This window comes from Pelodiscus sinensis, chromosome 22 (assembly GCF_052426305.1).
Source record: "Pelodiscus sinensis isolate ZL-2025 chromosome 22, ASM5242630v1, whole genome shotgun sequence".
Taxonomy (NCBI): domain Eukaryota; kingdom Metazoa; phylum Chordata; order Testudines; family Trionychidae; genus Pelodiscus; species Pelodiscus sinensis.
The window spans coordinates 25,854,555-25,875,410 of record NC_143073.1 but is presented as its reverse complement, the minus strand read 5'-3'; the positions used below and the strand labels follow the sequence as shown (position 1 = coordinate 25,875,410).

The 20,856-nt window shown below is 60.4% G+C and overlaps 2 protein-coding genes across 3 annotated transcripts in view; one reads left to right on the top strand and one right to left on the bottom strand.

Moving 5' to 3' along the window:
- LOC142819614 (uncharacterized) overlaps positions 1-20,856 on the bottom strand; it is a 169,170-nt gene that overhangs the window by 130,523 nt on the left and 17,791 nt on the right. For both annotated transcript variants that reach the window (XR_016347745.1, XR_016347747.1), the window contains exon 2: positions 20,196-20,267. The gene's annotated coding sequence lies outside the window, so the exon portion shown is untranslated. The remainder of the gene's footprint in view (positions 1-20,195; positions 20,268-20,856) is intronic.
- On the top strand, positions 1,256-17,751 carry LOC149521888 (uncharacterized). Its single transcript, XM_089772752.1, has 15 exons — positions 1,256-1,355; positions 1,606-1,722; positions 2,357-2,479; positions 3,602-3,757; positions 4,480-4,617; positions 5,703-6,010; positions 7,970-8,392; positions 8,438-8,968; positions 9,020-9,533; positions 10,509-10,705; positions 11,339-11,533; positions 11,636-11,821; positions 12,356-12,424; positions 12,464-13,600; positions 13,718-17,751. The coding sequence occupies exons 1-15, from the start codon at positions 1,256-1,258 to the stop codon at positions 17,558-17,560; spliced, it is 8,037 nt and encodes a 2,678-aa protein (XP_089628878.1). The 3' UTR covers positions 17,561-17,751.

Here is a 20,856-nt window from a genome sequence, read left to right as displayed (position 1 = left end):
TGTTCCAAGAAGCAGTCATTTACGGTTTCAAGAAATATATCTCTACATCTAGTCCTGAGGTGACGTGTACCCAGTCAATACGGGGATAGTTGAAATCCCCCACTATTACTGAGCTTTTCATTTTGGTAGCCTCTCCAATCTCCCTTAGCATGTCATAGTCACTATCACTGTCGTGACCAGGTGGTTGATAATAAATCCCCACTGCTACATTCTTATTATTGGAGGATGGAATGACTATCCACAGAAATTCTATTGAACATTTTGGCTCATTGTTACTTCATTTGATTCTACATTTCCTTTCACGTATAGTGCCCCTTCCCCAATCACATGACCTGTTCTGTCCTTATAATAGATTTTTGTACCCTGGTATGACTGTATCTCATTGATTATCCTCATTCCATGTGATATCCTCAAGTTTCCATTATGCCTATTATATCAATACTAGTCAATTAGCCCGTCATAAGACAGGATTTTCAGATCTCTCCTCCACGTCCGTCTTCTCTCCTGAGCCTCCGGTCTCTTGCTCTGTCTCTTTCTCTCTCTCTCTCTCTTCCTCCTACTGCCTCCCCCTCTCTCTCTCAGCTCACCACTGCCTTCTGCCTCTCAATCTGTCTCTCTCTTTCTCTTCTCCCCTTCCTGCCTCTCACTCTTTCTCCACACTCCTCTGTCTTCGTCGGAGATGCACGCTCATCCAGGCCCCGCCCCCTGGGCATGTACGTCACCGCCCTGCCACCATTCGCCTCCTGCCGTGGCGCTCGGCTGAGTTCTGTGCCGCTCAGCTGGGCCGCCGCGGGGGAGCAAGCGGAGCAAGTGGCCGCTAGGACTCCCCTGCGGCGGCCCGGCTGAGTGGCCCAGAAGTCAGCCAAGCACCACGGTGGGAGGCAACATCGCCCCCCATAGGCAACACGTAACACTACAGCGTTACAGAGGCACAGACATTAGGCTACTATATTTATGATCCTCTTTTAAGATCAGGTGGTCTAGTTTACCCATTATATTATTTACAGTTCTAGCATTTGTGCATAAGCACTTTAATAATTTGTCACTCTTTATCTGTCTGCCATTTCCTGATGTGTTAGACTCCTCCACCACTATTATCTCATCTGTTATTGTCTCATCTGAAACTGTCTGCCCACCTGGCCCTGCGCATGGAACTGGAAACATTTCAGAGAACGCTACGATAGAGGTCCTGGATTTCAATCTCTTTCCTAGCAGCCTAAATATTGCCACCAGAATCTCTCTCCTACCCTTCCCTATGTCGTTGGTACCTACATCTACCACGACCACTGGCTCCTCCCCAGCACTACACATACGGCTGTTTAGATGCCCGGAGAGATCCACAACCTTTGCACCAGGTAGGCCAGTTACCATATGGTTCTCCCGATCATCACAAAGCCAGCTAGCTATCTTTCTAATGATTGAACCTCGCCCCAACACTAACACCTGCCTTTGCCTAATGACTGGAGTTCCCTCCCCCTGCAGATGTATCCTCAGTGCAAGAGGAGACCCCATCATCCTATGGAAGGAGGGTCCTAACTATGGGATTGTTTCCCTCTGTTCCAGTTGACTGTTCTCCTTCCCTGAGCCTTTCACCCTCCTTAACAGCACAGGGGCTGTCTGACCGAAGGTGGGAGAGTTCTACAGTGTCCTGGAAAGACTCATCTGCGTACCTCTCGGGCTTCTTTGCCTCCTCCAGTTCAGCCACCCTGGCCTCCAAAGACCGTATGTGTCTCTGAGGGCTCCTTGCACTGAATGCACACGTACGCCACCCGCCCACAGGGCAGGTAATCACACATGCTACATGGGGTGCAATAAAGAGGACAGCCCCCCTCTGCTGCTGCACTTCTGCCTGCGTCCCTTCCGACAGAGAATTCGGTTATTGATGGGGATTTTATTTAAATCAGGTAGTTTTGGTTTCAGTTTAGTTTAAATGTTTTTAAGAATGGCAAGTGTACTTCACCCCCTTCCCACTCCCCTTCGAAGCTCCCTCACCAAACTCCCGGTTCACTGCCCTTAGTCACAAAGCTCAGCATAGAGGCCGTCGGGTTGGTCAGGCAGAACTGCCCCTTGGGGAATCCATGTTGGATGTTGCTGATCACCTTCCTCTCCTTCAAGAGTTTCCAAATGGATTTCCTGAAGATCTGCTCCAAGGTTTTCAGGGGACTAACCAGTCTGGAGTTCCCCCAAATCCTGCTTCTTCCCTTTGTAAAGAGGGGCACCACATTTGCCTTTGTCCAGTGGTCTGAGATCACCCCAGATCCTCATGATCCCTAGCCCAGGTACTGCAGCAGTCCTGTCATTGAAATTGTGCCATTGTGGAGGGTCCTGAAGGAAACACTCGCTCTTATTTCTCCAGAGGGGACCCTGACATGCAACGTGGGCTTCGGCCAAACAGAGGCCTGCGATGTGGCTCCAGGGACCTGCCAAGACGACCCGGCGACGGGCGGCTGCCTCTCCATGGCAGAAGAAATTTCCCTGGGTAGGTGACGTTGCCTTCACCCCTGGCACATCTTACCCTGCCTCTGTCCCCACCCCCGCTACCAGAGCCACCCCAGCACTGACCCTCCCAGAACCCCGGTACCCGGCACAGCACACTCCGGCTGAGCGCGGTGCTTGGTTGATTCCGGCAACGTTACAGTCTCTGTCACAGTGACTGGCAGGCCGGGCAGGCAGTGGGTCTGGCCCTACTGGTCAGCTGGAAAGCTCCCATTGACTTCAGAGGGCCAATTTCACCCCTTGGGTGCTACTGATGGGATTTCACTCATTGGGCTTTCAACCCCACACGGGCCGGCTGCGCAGCAGCAAAGGAAGCTGCTCCGGGGAGAAACGCACTTTCTGAGGGGGGTTGAAAAGGAGACTGGGGATGGGATCCCTTGGGCCCTGCTGGCTGCTCCCAAAGCCCATTTGTTGCCCTTGGTTACCTGCTCAGGGATGGGGCACTTCCTCACATGTGTTTTTGTTCTTAAAAAAACTCTTTCCACCCCTTGGACTGGGAGATGCCAAACAAACCTTCTCCCTGTTCAACCGCCGAGAGCCTCGGGCCGGCGGATTCACCAGTTCCCTTCAGTTCCCGCAGTTTCTCCTTTGACGTGGGAACCCGAGTTACAGACCCAGTTCGGTTCATCCTGCCACTGACCTAACGGGACTGAACGGCCCTTCCACTCCACTGTGGGAATGACACGGAGCCCCCACCAGCTTTTACGTGGTTGGTCATTATCGAGCCACCTGTCTGCCAACCTGCCTACTTATTCATTCCCCGCCAGGCCCACCCGCCTCTGAGCACACTCAGGACATTTTCCCAGCACAGTCCCCAGTGGATTTATTCAGGCTCTGGAAGCACTGTGATTAATGTGGCCAGGACCAGAGATTGAACCTCACTGCCCCCTACTCTCCACCCACAAACCCTTTAGCCGCAGCCGGGCTGAAACAATCTGGGGGGCAGTTTAGGCCTCGGTTTCTCTTCACCCTCCTGAATTGTGGCCCCAGAATCAGGCAGAGGATCCCAGCAGCCGCACAAGGAGGTAAAATCCCCTCCCTGACCCTGCCTGAGGGTCCCTCCCAGCCTCCCATTTTCTGTTTTGCTCTTTTCTATGGCACAAAGGCGGGACAAAACAGACGTTCTTCTCCAAGCAATGTCTCAGCCGGTATAACAGTGACATAAAAGGCCCCTTCTCTTTCACCGTGGGGAAGGACCAGTACGTGAGGATCAATGTCCTACAATGCAACACAGATTTGTGCAACTCGGCCGCACCTCAAGGTACGTTGTGGGTCTGTTTGTTTTGTCCCTATTTCAGGGCATGGCCACAATTAGGAACAATTAGAGGGTGTGAGCTGCGTGTGGCTCTACCTCTCCATGTGCTCCTGCCGATGTACATAGGTTGGCAGGAGGAGCGCTTTGGAAGGGCATTAGCTCAAAGCACAGGAATAAACAGCTCTCAGGTGTCAGCACGGTGCAACAAGCAAGGTCAGCGAGGTCATTGGACCGGCACTGGGCAGAGTCACACCCCAGCAGATCCGCACACCCCATCTCCCTTGCTACAGTTGGATCGTTCATGTGGACAAGCCATGGCACAATTGTATTTGGTGCCCTTTTCTCCATTTTATTGCCCCAGATTCTATATACTCACATGTCATTTCTGTCTCCAGTGAAATTCTTGAAGCTGGCGGATCTCCGGGCGGGGGTAGAACAGTCGGGGCCCGTTTGCCATCAGATGGGCGGGGGCTGCATGCGAAGGAGGGAGCAGCTGCTGGGACAGGTTCACAACTAAGCTTCCTGGAACCTATTGGTTCCCCCTTCACACTCACTGGGATCCAGAACTGAGCCAGTGTGGCCATCGCCAACTGTTGTGTCCCAGACACACAGAGATATGCCACCTGGCTGCGGGGAGGGGCCTGCACATGGGAACTGAGGAAGGGCCCATCCCCCGTAGGAACAAAGCTTAACCCAACCTGTGACCGTCTCTCTGTCTTTGTTCTCAGTGTCCCCAGACACCACCCCGAACGGGCGGCAGTGCCCAACCTGCTTTGCTCTGGGCTCCGCTGCCTGCAACAGTGAAATCACCCCCTGCACAGGGCAGGAGACCTATTGCCTGGATTCCACTGGCGAGCTGAACCAAGGTAAATTCTGCCAGTTGCTCACAGGGCGAGGGGTGCCCGGAAAGCTACCAGGGCAAGAGCTCCCCTGAGGGCTGGTGGGACCTGGAGTCTGTGCCGAGCCATGGCAGGCTGGTGGTGCCAAGAGGGCTTTTGGCTGGAGGGAAGCAGAGAGGAATTGGGACACTTCCTTCCAGCCCGGCTCTCCCAACTCACTGGTGCCACCATGTTACAAGGGTGGTGGCAGTAGGGTACTTGCAAGGGGAGGGTTGTGATGTCAGAGATGCAGAACTGAGGAGAGAACCAAAGAGTCCTGGCTTCCACCCCTTCGCTGCTCTAACCACTAGTCCCCACCTCCTTCATGTTTAAGTGGAACTAAGCTGCTGTTGTTCCATGAGGCACTTCCTGTTCTCAGTGTGTGCCCAGAGCTCCCAGCGCTCTGTGATGGTTATAAAGTAACTGAACCAAGGGGGAAGGTTGCTGGAGATGGGGAGAGGCGGCGTGTTGCCCGGTGGCACCGCACTGAAAAGCAGCCGCCCCACCCACAGCTCCGTTTCCAAACCTAGCACCATGTACTGGTGCGCGGGGAAGCCTAGAGGGCACCAGGCACCTGCCCTACTGTGGCCTTTTGCAGCAGGAGCAGGGAGATCGCAAGCGAGTGAGAAGGGGAGGCAGAGCAGGAACCACAACGGGGTAGAGAAGGACCCAGAGCTCCTCATCCGTAAAACCAGGCTGAATATCTCCAACAGGTGCATCAACATCAACATTTGCGGCAAAGGGCTGCGCAACACCATCCGCACAGGATATTAAACCTGGAACCACCATGACGTCTACAGACTACACCTTCACATTTCTGACAGGAAAAATAACCCCCAGCAGCCTGATTGATATTGAAAACAGAGACATTACCCCAATCACTGACATCACCACTCCAGAAACACCCACCTCCACCCTCACCACCACAGCCCCCGAGACGACCACCTCGGTCCTCACCACTACCGCTCCCGATACAACCACCTCGGTTCTCACCACTACCGCTCCCGATACAACCACCTCGGTCCTCACCACCACGGCTCCAGACACGACAACCTCGGTCCTCACCACAACAGCCCCCGATACAACCACCTCGATCCTCACCACCACGGCTCCAGACACGACAAGCTCGGTCCTCACCACCACAGCCCCCGATACAACCACCTCGATCCTCACCACTAAGGCTCCCGAGACGACCACCTCGGTCCTAACCACCACCGCCCCAGAGACGACCACCTCAGTCCTCACAACTACGGCTCTGGACACGATCACCACAGTCCTCACCACCACAGTCCCCGAGACGACCACCTCGATCCTCACCACTACAGCTCCAGAGACAACTACCTCAGTCCTCAGCACTATGGCTCCGGACACGACCACCTCGGTCCTCAGCACTACGGCTCCGGACACGACCACCTCGGTCCTCAGCACTACAGCTCCGGACACGACCACCTCGGTCCTCACCACCACCACCCCTGAGATGACCACCTTGGTCCTCACCACCACGGCTCCGGACACGACAACCTCGGTCCTCACCACAACCGCCCCCGAGACGACCACCTCGGTCCTCACCACCACTGCCCCCGAGACGACCACCTCGGTCCCCACCACCACCGCTCCTGAGACGACCACCTCGGTCCTCACCACTACGGCTCTGGACACGACCACCTCGGTCCTCACCACCGCCCCCGAGACGACCACCTCGGTCCTCACCACTACGGCTACGGACACGACCACCTCGGTCCTCACCACGACGGCTCCGGACACGACCACCTCGGTCCTCACCACCACCGCCCCCGAGACGACCACCTCGGTCCTCACCACCACTGCCCCTGAGACGACCACCTCGGTCCTCACCACCACCGCCCCCGAGACGACCACCTCGGTCCTCACCACCACTGCTCCTGAGACGACCACCTCGGTCCTCACCACTACGGCTCTGGACACGACCACCTTGGTCCTCACCACCACAGCCCCCGAGTCGACCACCTCAGGCCTCACCACTACCGCTCCCGAATCGACCACCTCAGTCCTCACCACTATGGCTCCGGACACGACCACCTCGGTCCTCACCACCACCGCCCCCGAGACGACCACCTCGGTCCTCACCACCACCGCCCCCGAGACGACCACCTCGGTCCTCACCACCACCGCCCCCGAGACGACCACCTCGGTCCTCACCACCACCTCTCCTGAGACGACCACCTCGGTCCTCACCACTACGGCTCTGGACACGACCACCTTGGTCCTCACCACCACAGCCCCCGAGACGACCACCTCAGGCCTCACCACTACCGCTCCCGAAACGACCACCTCAGTCCTCACCACTATGGCTCCGGACACGACCACCTCGGTCCTCACCACCACCGCCCCCGAGACGACCACCTCGGTCCTCACCACCACCGCCCCCGAGACGACCACCTCGGTCCTCACCACCACCGCCCCCGAGACGACCACCTCGGTCCTCACCACTACGGCTCTGGACACGACCACCACGGTCCTCACTACCACAGCCCCCGAGACGACCACCTCAATCCTCACCACTACGGCTCCCGAGACGACCACCTCGGTCCTCACCACTACAGCTCCCGTGACGACCACCTCGGTCCTCACCACCACTGCCCCCGAGACGACCACCTCGGTCCCCACCACCACCGCTCCTGAGACAACCACCTCGGTCCTCACCACTACGGCTCGGGACACGACCACCTCGGTCCTCACCACCGCCCCCGAGACGACCACCTCGGTCCTCACCACTACGGCTCCGGACACGACCACCTCGGTCCTCACCACGACGGCTCCGGACACGACCACCTCGGTCCTCATCACCACCGCCCCCGAGACGACCACCTCGGTCCTCACCACCACCGCCCCCGAGACGACCACCTCGGTCCTCAGCACTACAGCTCCGGACACGACCACCTCGGTCCTCACCACAACCACCCCCGAGACGACCACCTCGATCCTCACCACTACAGCTCCAGAGACAACTACCTCAGTCCTCAGCACTACGGCTCCGGACACGACCACCTCGGTCCTCAGCACTACGGCTCCGGACACGACCACCTCGGTCCTCAGCACTACAGCTCCGGACACGACCACCTCGGTCCTCACCACAACCGCCCCCGAGACGACCACCTCGGTCCTCACCACCACTGCCCCCGAGACGACCACCTCGGTCCCCACCACCACCGCTCCTGAGACGACCACCTCGGTCCTCACCACTACGGCTCTGGACACGACCACCTCGGTCCTCACCACCGCCCCCGAGACGACCACCTCGGTCCTCACCACTACGGCTCCGGACACGACAACCACGGTCCTCACTACCACAACCCCCGAGACGACCACCTCTATCCTCACCACTACAGCTCCAGAGACGACCACCTCGGTCCTCAGCACTACAGCTCCCGTGACGACCACCTCGATCCTCAGCACTACAGCTCCAGAGACGACCACCTCGGTCCTCAGCACTACGGCTCCGGACACGATAACCTCGGTCCTCAGCACTACGGCTCCGGACACGACCACCTCGGTCCTCACCACGACGGCTCCGGACACGACCACCTCGGTCCTCACCACCACCGCCCCCGAGACGACCACCTCGGTCCTCACCACCACCGCCCCCGAGACGACCACCTCGGTCCTCACCACCACCGCCCCCGAGACGACCACCTCGGTCCTCAGCACCACCGCCCCCGAGACGACCACCTCGGTCCTCAGCACCACCGCCCCCGAGACGACCACCTCGGTCCTCACCACTACGGCTCTGGACACGACCACTTTGGTCCTCACCACCACAGCTCCGGAGACGACCACCTCAGGCCTCACCACCACCGCCCCCGATACAACCACATCGATCCTCACCACTACGGCTATGGACACGACCACCACGGTCCTCACTACCACAGCCCCCGAGACGACCACCTCAATCCTCACCACTACGGCTCCCGAGACGACCACCTCGGTCCTCACCACTACAGCTCCCGTGACGACCACCTCGGTCCTCACCACTACGGCTCCAGAGACGACTACCTCGGTCCTCACCACCGCCGCCCCAGAGACGACCACCTCGGTCCTCACCACTACGGCTCCGGACACGATCACCACGATCCTCACTACCACAGTCCCCGAGACGACCACCTCAATCCTCACCACTACAGCTCCTGATACAACCACCTCGGTTCTAACCACTACCGCTCCCGATACGACCACCTCGGTCCTCACCACTACGGCTCCGGACACGACCACCTCGGTCCTCAGCACTACAGCTGCGGACACGACCACCTCGGTCCTCACCACCACCACCCCTGAGATGACCACCTTGGTCCTCACCACCACGGCTCCGGACACGACAACCTCGGTCCTCACCACAACCGCCCCCGAGACGACCACCTCGGTCCTCACCACCACTGCCCCCGAGACGACCACCTCGGTCCCCACCACCACCGCTCCTGAGACGACCACCTCGGTCCTCACCACTACGGCTCTGGACACGACCACCTCGGTCCTCACCACCGCCCCCGAGACGACCACCTCGGTCCTCACCACTACGGCTGCGGACACGACCACCTCGGTCCTCACCACGACGGCTCCGGACACGACCACCTCGGTCCTCACCACCGCCCCCGAGACGACCACCTCGGTCCTCACCACTACGGCTCCGGACACGACCACCTCGGTCCTCACCACGACGGCTCCGGACACGACCACCTCGGTCCTCACCACTACAGCTCCCGTGACGACCACCTCGGTCCTCACCACCACTGCCCCCGAGACGACCACCTCGGTCCCCACCACCACCGCTCCTGAGACGACCACCCCGGTCCTCACCACTACGGCTCGGGACACGACCACCTCGGTCCTCACCACTACAGCTCCCGTGACGACCACCTCGGTCCTCACCACTACGGCTCCAGAGACGACTACCTCGGTCCTCACCACCGCCGCCCCAGAGACGACCACCTCGGTCCTCACCACTACGGCTCCGGACACGATAACCACGATCCTCACTACCACAGTCCCCGAGACGACCACCTCAATCCTCACCACTACAGCTCCTGATACAACCACCTCGGTTCTAACCACTACCGCTCCCGATACGACCACCTCGGTCCTCACCACTACGGCTCCGGACACGACCACCTCGGTCCTCAGCACTACAGCTCCGGACACGACCACCTCGGTCCTCACCACCACCACCCCTGAGATGACCACCTTGGTCCTCACCACCACGGCTCCGGACACGACAACCTCGGTCCTCACCACAACCGCCCCCGAGACGACCACCTCGGTCCTCACCACCACTGCCCCCGAGACGACCACCTCGGTCCCCACCACCACCGCTCCTGAGACGACCACCTCGGTCCTCACCACTACGGCTCTGGACACGACCACCTCGGTCCTCACCACCGCCCCCGAGACGACCACCTCGGTCCTCACCACCACCGCCCCCGAGACGACCACCTCGGTCCTCACCACCACTGCCCCTGAGACGACCACCTCGGTCCTCACCACCACCGCCCCCGAGACGACCACCTCGGTCCTCACCACCACCGCTCCTGAGACGACCACCTCGGTCCTCACCACTACGGCTCTGGACACGACCACCTTGGTCCTCACCACCACAGCCCCCGAGTCGACCACCTCAGGCCTCACCACTACCGCTCCCGAAACGACCACCTCAGTCCTCACCACTATGGCTCCGGACACGACCACCTCGGTCCTCACCACCACCGCCCCCGAGACGACCACCTCGGTCCTCACCACCACCGCCCCCGAGACGACCACCTCGGTCCTCACCACCACCGCTCCTGAGACGACCACCTCGGTCCTCACCACTACGGCTCTGGACACGACCACTTTGGTCCTCACCACCACAGCTCCGGAGACGACCACCTCAGGCCTCACCACCACCGCCCCCGATACAACCACCTCGATCCTCACCACTACGGCTCTGGACACGACCACCACGGTCCTCACTACCACAGCCCCCGAGACGACCACCTCAATCCTCACCGCTACGGCTCCCGAGACGACCACCTCGGTCCTCACCACTACAGCTCCCGTGACGACCACCTCGGTCCTCACCACCACTGCCCCCGAGACGACCACCTCGGTCCCCACCACCACCGCTCCTGAGACGACCACCTCGGTCCTCACCACTACGGCTCGGGACACGACCACCTCGGTCCTCACCACCGCCCCCGAGACGACCACCTCGGTCCTTACCACTACGGCTCCGGACACGACCACCTCGGTCCTCACCACGACGGCTCCGGACACGACCACCTCGGTCCTCACCACCACCGCCCCCGAGACGACCACCTCGGTCCTCACCACCACCGCCCCTGAGACGACCACCTCGGTCCTCACCACCACCGCCCCTGAGACGACCACCTCGGTCCTCACCACCACCGCCCCCGAGACGACCACCTCGGTCCTCACCACCACCGCTCCTGAGACGACCACTTCGGTCCTCACCACTACGGCTCTGGACACGACCACCTTGGTCCTCACCACCACAGCCCCCGAGTCGACAACCTCAGGCCTCACCACTACCGCTCCCGAAACGACCACCTCAGTCCTCACCACTATGGCTCCGGACACGACCACCTCGGTCCTCACCACCACCGCCCCCGAGACGACCACCTCGGTCCTCACCACCACCGCCCCTGAGACGACCACCTCGGTCCTCACCACCACCGCCCCCGAGACGACCACCTCGGTCCTCACCACCACCTCTCCTGAGACGACCACCTCGGTCCTCACCACTACGGCTCTGGACACGACCACCTTGGTCCTCACCACCACAGCCCCCGAGACGACCACCTCAGGCCTCACCACTACCGCTCCCGAAACGACCACCTCAGTCCTCACCACTATGGCTCCGGACACGACCACCTCGGTCCTCACCACCACCGCCCCCGAGACGACCACCTCGGTCCTCACCACCACCGCCCCCGAGACGACCACCTCGGTCCTCACCACCACCGCCCTCGAGACGACCACCTCGGTCCTCACCACCACCGCTCCTGAGATGACCACCTCGGTCCTCACCGCTACGGCTCTGGACACGACCACTTTGGTCCTCACCACCACAGCTCCGGAGACGACCACCTCAGGCCTCACCACCACCGCCCCCGATACAACCACCTCGATCCTCACCACTACGGCTCTGGACACGACCACTTTGGTCCTCACCACCACAGCTCCGGAGACGACCACCTCAGGCCTCACCACTACAGCTCCCGAGACGACCACCTCGGTCCTCACCACTACAGCTCCCGTGACGACCACCTCGGTCCTCACCACTACGGCTCCAGAGACGAATACCTCGGTCCTCACCACCACCGCCCCAGAGACGACCACCTCGGTCCTCACCACTACGGGTCCGGACACGATCACCACCATCCTCACTACCACAGTCCCCGAGACGACCACCTCAATCCTCACCACTACCGCTCCCGATACGACCACCTCGGTCCTCACCACTACGGCTCCAGAGACAACTACCTCGGTCCTCACCACCACCGCCCCAGAGACGACCACCTTGATCCTCACCACCACCGCCCCTGAGATGACCACCTTGGTCCTCACCGCTACGGCTCCAGACACGACAACCTCGGTCCTCACCACAACCGCCCCCGAGACGACCACCTCGGTCCTCACGACCACTGCCCCCGAGACGACCACCTCGGTCCCCACCACCACCGCTCCTGCGACGACCACCTCGGTCCTCACCACTACAGCTCTGGAAATGACCACCTCGGTCCTCACCACCACCGCCCCCGAGACGACCACAGCGGTCCTCACCACCACCGTCCCCGAGACGACCACCTCGGTCCTCACCACCACCGCCCCCGAGACGACCACCTCGGTCCTCACCACTACGGCTCTGGACACGACCACCTTGGTCCTCACCACCACAGCCCCTGAGACGACCACCTCAGGCCTCACCACCACCGCCCCCGATACAACCACCTCGATCCTCACCACCACCACCCCCGAGACGACCAGCTCGGTCCTCACCACCACCGCCCCCGAGACGACCACCTCAGTCCTCAGCACTACGGCTCTGGACACGACCACCACGGTCCTCACTACCACAGCCCCCGAGACGACCACCTCAATCCTCACCACTACGGCTCCCGAGACGACCACCTCGGTCCTCACCACTACAGCTCCCGTGACGACCACCTCGGTCCTCACCACTACGGCTCCAGAGACGACTACCTCGGTTCTCACCACCACCGCCCCAGAGACGACCACCTCGGTCCTCAGCACTACGGCTCCGGACACGATCACCACGGTCTTCACTACCACAGTCCCCGAGACGACCACCTCGATCCTCACCACTACAGCTCCTGATACAACCACCTCGGTTCTCACCACTACCGCTCCCGATACAACCACCTCGGTCCTCACCACTACGGCTCCCGAGAAGACCACCTCGGTCCTCACCACTACGGCTCCGGACACAACCACCTCGGTCCTCACCACCACAGCCCCTGAGACGACCACCTCTATCCTCACCACTACGGCTCCCGAGACGACCACCTCAGTCCTCACCACTACAGCCCCCGAGACGACCACAGCGGTCCTCACCACCACCGTTCCTGAGACGACCACCTCGGTCTTCACCACCACTGCACCTGAGACGACCACCTCGGTCCTCACCACTACGGCTCCCGATACGACTACCACGTTCCTCACTACCAAAGCCCCCGAAACGACCACCTCGATCCTCACCACTACGGCTCCCGTGACGACCACCTCGGCCCTTACCACTGCGGCTCCGGACACAACCACCTTGGTCCTCACCACCACCGCCCCCCAGACGACCACATTGGCCCTCACCACCACCGCCCCCGAGACCACCACATCGGTCCTCACCACCACCGCTCCCGAGACCACCACCTTGGTCCTCATCACTACCACTCCCGAAACGACTACCTCGGTCCTCACCACTATGGCTCCCGAGACGACCACCTCGGTCCTCACCACCACTGCCCCTGAGATGACCACCTCGATCCTCACCACTACTGCTCCCGAGACGACCACCTCGGTCCTCACCACGTCTGCCCCCGAGACGACCACCTCGGTCCTCATGACAACCGCCCCTGAGACAACCAGCTCGGTCCTCACCACTGCCGCTCCCGAGATGACAACCTCGGTCCTCACCACTATGGCTCCCGAGACGACCACCTCGGTCCTCACCACCACTGCCCCTGAGACGATCACCTCGGTCCTCACCACTACGCCTCCCGAGACGACCACCTCGATCCTCACCACTACTGCTCCCGAGACGACCACCTCGGTCCTCACCACGTCTGCCCCCGAGACGACCACCTCGGACCTCACGACCACCGCCCCTGAGACAACTAGCTCGGTCCTCACCACTGCCGCTCCCGAGATGACAACCTCGGTCCTCACCACTACGGCTCCCGAGATGACCACTTCGGTCATCACAACTACGGCTACGGATACGACCACCTCGATCCTCACTACTACAGCTCCCCAGTCGATCACCTCGGTCCTCACCACTACGGGTCTCGATACGACTACCTCAGTCCTCACCACTTCCGCTGCTGAGACAACCAGCTCGGTCCTCACCACTACGGCTCCCGTGACGACCAGCTCGGTCCCCATCACGACAGCTTCGGACACGACCACCTCGGTCCTCACCACCACCGCCCCCGAGACGACCACCTCAGTCCTCATCACTACCGCTCCTGAAACAACCACCTCGGTCCTCACCACTATGGCTCCCGATATAACCACCTCGGTCCTCACCACTGCAGCTCCCGAGACGACCACCTCGGTCCTCACCACCACTGCCCCTGACACGACCACCTCGGTCCTCACCACTACGGCTCCCGAGACGACCACCTCGGGCGTCACCACTACCGCTCCTGAGATGACCAGCGCGGTCCTCACCACTACGGCTACCGTGACGACCACCTCTGTCTTCACCACTACGGCTCCGGACACAACCACCTCGGTCCTCACCACCACTGCCCCTGAGACGACCACCTCGGTCCTCACCACTACGGCTCCCGATACGACCACCACGGTCCTCACTACCAAAGCCCCTGAGACGACCACCTCGATCCTCACCACTACGGCTCCCGTGACGACCACCTCTGTCTTCCCCACTACGGCTCCGGACACAACCACCTCGGTCCTCACCACCACAGCCCCTGAGACGACCACCTCGATCCTCACCACTACGGCTCCCGAGACCACCATCTCAGTCCTCACCACTACAGCCCCCGAGACGACCACTTCGGTCCTCCCCACCACCGCCCCTGAGCCGACCACATCGGTCCTCACCACCACCGCCCCCGAGACCACCACCTCGGTCCTCACCACCACAGCCCCCGAGACCACCACCTCGGTCTTCATCACTACCACTCCCGAAATGACCACCTCGGTCTTCCCCACTATGGCTCCGGAGACGACCACCTCGGTCCTCACTACCACTGCCCCTGAGATGACCACCTCTGTCCTCACCACTACGGCTCCCGATACGACCACCTCGGTCCTCAACACGTCTGCCCCCGAGACGACCACCTTGGTCCTCACGACCACCGCCCCTGAGACAACCAGCTCGGTCCTCACCACTGCCGCTCCCGAGACGACAACCTCGGTCCTCACCACTACGGCTCCCGAGACGACCACTTCGGTCATCACAACTACGGCTCTGGACACGACCACCTCGATCCTCACTACTACAGCTCCCGAGTCGACCACCTCGGTCCTCACCACTACGGGTCTCGATACGACCACCTCAGTCCTCAGCACTTCCGCTGCCGAGACGACCACCTCGGGCATTACCACTACCGCTCCTGAGACGACCAGCTCGGTCCTCACCACTACGGCTCCCGCGACAACCAGCTCGGTCCCCATCACTACAGCTTCGGACACGACCACCTCGGTCCTCACCACTACCACTCTCGATACGACCACCTCGGTCCTCACCACCACAGGCCCTGAGACGACCACCTCGGTTCTACCCACTACGGCTCCTGAGACGACTACCTCGGTGCTCATCACTACAGCTCCCGAGACAACCTCCTCAGTCCTCACCACCACTGCCCCCGGAACGACCACCTCGGTCCTCAGCACCACTGCCTCCGAGATGACCACCTCGGTCGTCACCTCTACGGTTCCAGAGACGACCACTTCGGTCCTCACCACTACGGCTCCGGACACGACCACCTCGATCCTCACCACTACAGCTCCCAAGACGACCACTTCGGTCCTCACCACTTCCGCTCCCGAGACGACCACCTCGGGTGTCACCACTACCGCTCCTGAGATGACCAGCTCGGTCCTCACCGCTACGGCTCCCACAACGACCAGCTCGGTCCTCATCACTACAGCTCCGGACACGACCACCTCGGTCCTGACCACAACCGCCCCCGAGACGACCACCTCGGTCCTCACCACCACCGCCCCCGAGACGACCACCTCGGTACTCACCACCACTGCCCCCGAGATGACCACCTCGGTCCTTACCACTGTGGCCCCAGAAACAACAACGTCTCTCCTCACCACTACGGCTCCGGACACGACCACCTCCATCCTCACCACCACCGCCCCTGAGATGACCACCTCCGTCCTCTCCACTATAGCTCCGGACATGACCACCTCAGTTCTCACTACTGCCGCCCCTGAGATGACCATCTCGGTCCTCACCACCACAGCCCCTGAGACGACCACCTCTGTCCTCACCACTACGACTCCCGAGTCGTCCACCTCGGTCCTCACTACTGGGGCTCCACGGACGACCACATCGGTCCTCACCACTGGGGCTCCAGAGACAACCACATCGGTCCTCACCACTGGGGCTCCGGATACGGCCACCTCGGTTGTCACCACAACCGCGCCAGAGATGACCACCTCGGTTTTCACCACTACTGCTCCAGAGACCACCACCTCGGTCCTCACTACTAGTGCTCCGGAGATGACCACATCAGTCCTCACCAGTGCAGCTCTGGATACGACCACCTCGGGTCTCACTGCTACCACTTCAGAGACGGCCACCTCGGTCCTCACCAGTAGTGCTCCCGTGACGACTACCTCGGTGCTCATCACCACGGCTCCGGATACGACCACCTCGGTGCTCAGCACCACGGCTCAGGAGACGACCACCTCGGTCCTCACCAGTACTGCTCCCGAGATGACCACCTCAGTCCACACTAGTTCGGCTTTTGACACCACCACCTCCGTCCTCACTACTACTGCTCCCAAGACGACCACCTCGGTCCTCACCACTATGGCTCCGGATACGACCACCTCAGTTGTCACCACGACCACTCCCAAGACCACCACTTCGGTTCTTACGACTACGGCTCTGGAGACGATGACCTCCAGCCTCACCCCTACGGTTCCAAACACGAGCACGTCGGTTCTCACCACTACCGCTCTTAAAACATCCACCTCCACCCTAACCATCCCCACTACACCAGACCCTTGCAACCCTGATGTAACCTCCCCCACTTCACCAGACCCGTGCATGCCTGATATAACCACCCCCTCTTCACCAGACCCGTGCATGCCTGATATAACCACCCCCTCTTCACCAGACCCGTGCATGCCTGATATAACCTCCCCCTCTTCACCAGACCCGTGCATGCCTGATATAACCACCCCCTCTTCACCAGACCCGTGCATGCCTGATATAACCTCCCCCACTACACCAGACCCCTGCAATCCTGATACAATGACCCCTACTATACATGACCCCTGCCTCCCCGGTACAACTACTTCTACCGCTCCTGCAGCCACTACCATTCCGCCGTGTTCTGTGACCACCCCGGATACCAATGACCACATCTGTGGAGGTACCTCTCCTCTGGGGACATTCTCGTTTGCTCTCTACGTGCCGGCCCTTGCTGGACTGCTGCTGGTGAACCTGCTCTCCTGACCCCCACCTGATGCCTGCAAATGAAGATCTGAAAGCTGAGCTCCCTTTCCAAGGCCCCTCCGTGGTGCCGTGGTGATGCCAAGGGGATGCTGTATAACTATGTGTTGAGGGATACCCGGTGCTTGCATGTGCGTGTGTGTCCCAGCCCCTCACTGCTGGCTGGAATCTGCCTTTAGCAAATTCTCCGAATAAACCAGCATTGGAAATAGTAGCCCCAGCCTTGGTGTGTTCTGTCCCATTTGCCCGTTGCCTGCCTTTCCCTCATGAGACTGGAGAACGGCCACACACGTTAACTGCAGGGGGAGTCTCAGGGTGGGTGCCCATTTCCAGCCTGGCCTCTGGGAACGTCACTGGGCTCCTCCCAGGGTATGTTAAGCCCTCCAGTGAAATACCAGGGCTGGGGTCACTCCCCCTCCCCCACGGTGTCTGCGTGTCAGTGCTCTCATAGCCCAGAGAAAAAGAAATATCCATGGGCAATAGCGAAAGACCAGGGACCCGCTGGGCTACGTGCCACCCAGTCCTGCCTTAGATCAGGGCCCCCGTGTACCAGGTGCAGCACAGACTGAAGATGTAGATACAGTCCTGCCCTAGATAAATAGACGGATAGATGGGTGTATGGGGACAGACAGACAGACAGATGGATAGATAGAGGGTGTGTGTGGGGATAGATAAGACAGACCGACAGACAGACAGATGGATAGATAGAGGGGGTGTGGGGATAGATAGACAGACAGACAGATGGATAGGTAGAGGGGGTGTGTGGGGATAGATAAGACAGACCGACAGACAGACAGATGGATAGATAGAGGGGGTGTCTGGGGTAGAGAGCACAGGGCCAGGCTGGCAGAGTACCGTTGCTAAGGGTGCTGGGCACCAAGTGCTCCCGCAGACAGATCGCTAACACAAGTGGTGCCAGAACAGCCCCGTGGCACAAACTCTGCCCAAGGAGAAGGGGCCCCCCAGCTCTCCGGACAGAGATCGGACACGGGAGTTAGGGGAGATGTGTTAATAGAACCGACATGCGCAATGCTGGGTGAGAACTGGAGGCAGCAGAGGGCAGTCACTACAGTAACCATGTCAGAGGGGCAGTGCTAACTCGTTCGCGTTGGGGTAGAACAATGTATCTCAGAGGGAGCATCGCTGTCTAGTCTCAGTGGTACGGAAAATCCCGCTGTTCACTATAGGGGACAGGTAGAGACTTCGGAGTTTGCTGGCTGCTTTTGAGCGTGGTGCAGGGCCAGGCCAGTGGTGAGCCGGCCTTACCCCATTGCACCACCTGTGGTAAGCAGTGCCCAGCTGGAGCCTGCATCCTGAACCCCTATTCATGACCCCCTCTTGCACCCCAAGTCCCTGCCCTTGCCCTGAGCCCCCCTTACACTAAGCCCCCTCCTGCAGCCCAACTCCCTGCCCCAGGCTCAGCTCAGAGCCCCTCACACTCCAAATCCCTTAACCCAAGACCAGAGCCTCCACCCCAAGCCACTGCTCCTGCCTGATAAAAGGGAGGACGGTTGAGGGAGGGAGGAGGATGGAGTGAGCAGGGGTGGGGCCTCAGAGAAGGGCCACGAAGGAGGCGGGCAAAGGTATCTGGGTTTGCGGTAGATCCCAAAGGTAATTGCACTTAAATTAAAAAAATAGGTCTCGTGCTTAAAATGGTTGGAGACCCCTGACTGAAATCCTTCTGTGTCTTCCCACTCCTGGTTTCTCTCTCCTACCCAGAGAAAGCCGGCAGGGAACCTAGATCCAATTCACATTTCAACCCTCTATCTCCCTTGGCTCTCCCGGCCCTCTGGCCAACACCCCTGTAGCTACCTGAGTTAAACCCTTAGTCACTGGGTGCTGGTCAGCACTCCCCTGCCCATTACAGCAGCTGAAAGAAATAAATGCTGACACTGGCTCCACAATTAGGCTATGTCTACACTAGCGGGTTCTTGCGCAAGGGCTCTTGTGCAAGAACTCTGGTGCAAGAACACGTTCACACTGCCATATGCTTTTGTGCAAGAGCATCCATGGCAGTGTGGACACTCTCTTGTGCAAGAAAGCTCCGATGGCCATCTGAGCCATAGGGCTTTCTTGTGCAAGAAACCCCTGTCGTGCATTCACACTGCCCTCTTGCGCAAAAGCTCTTGCACAAGAGTACTTACACTTGTTAGAAAAGAGCATAGCTCTTGTGCAAGAAGGCCTATCATGCCACGCTTTACTGTTAATCTTCTTGTGCAAGAGCGGGTGGGTAGTGTGGATGCTCCGTGGAGGAACGGCCATTCTTGTGTAAGAACCCGCCAGTGTAGACATAGCCTCGAAGTCTGAGTTCCCAGTTGCACTGACCCTACCCCAGAGGCCTTTGGTGCTGCTGGGGCGATGCCCAGGACCTGCTGTACTGCACAGGGGTGATGTCTGTGAGACTGAGGCCCTATGAGATGCACTAGACAGATAACAATGTGTGTGTGTGTGTGTGTGTGTGTGTGTGTGTGTGTGTGTATGTTTGTGCACAAGGTGAATTCAGTGCCCCAGTGCATTTGCAGTGTGCAGCCTTGGATTCCACGTTCACATACTGTACTTTCCCCCCAGCAGCCGTGCCTCATTGAAGGCGCCTTTTCCTTTGTGTTGTGAGAGACCCCAAGCCACATTTTCCACTTACCGCTCCAGCCCCGCGCTGCTCTGAATGATTAACGACCCCTCCTGGGCCTCTCTGGTGTTCTCGCCACGGCACCTGAGAGGGACACAAACATGCTGGGGGCAGGGAACTTCTCTCCAGCATCGTCCCCTCCTGCCACTGGGTCACGAGCCCCGTCTGAACCCAGCCTGCCAGGCCTAGTGACACCTCCCTGCGCTGGGGGGCCTGCCTGGGCCTTCTCTGGATCCCCCCAGCCGCTCCCCGGCCCCCCTCCTCTGCCCCGCCCAGCACCCGACCTCCCCTCCTCCGCCCCAACCAGCCCCCAGCCCCTCTGCCCCGACCAGCCCCCGGCCCCCCTCCTCTGCCCCCCCGAACCTCCGCCCCCCCGCCCCGCACTGCCCCCGCCCTCCCCCCTGCTCTCCCCTTAGCTCGGCCCTGCCCAGGCTCACAGGGCGCTTGGGGCAGCCGCTCTCTCTGGGAGGCGTCTCTGTGCGGGAGGGGAGAGGAGCCAGGGCCCCCCCTCATTGGCCTGCTGCCCCGCCAATCAGCCAACCTGGAGCATTGAGCTCAGCCCATTGGCCCTGGGGTCTGTCAGTCTCACCCTCCTCCCGCCTCTTCAGCCCCTCCCCTTTTCTGTGGTACCCTGAGAGGGCTGAGCCCCCCCCCCCCCTGCAGTGTCACAATG

What these genes read in the sequence shown, in the direction of transcription:
- LOC149521888 (XM_089772752.1), top strand. Translation starts at nt 1,256, where the DNA reads ATGTCGTTGGTACCTACATCTACCACGACCACTGGCTCCTCCCCAGCA. An exon ending in CAACTCGGCCGCACCTCAAG is followed by an intron (nt 3,758 to 4,479) that starts GTACGTTGTGGG and finishes CTTTGTTCTCAG; the next exon opens with TGTCCCCAGACACCACCCCG. An exon ending in CTCCGGACACGACCACCTCG is followed by an intron (nt 6,011 to 7,969) that starts GTCCTCAGCACT and finishes ACAACCCCCGAG; the next exon opens with ACGACCACCTCTATCCTCAC.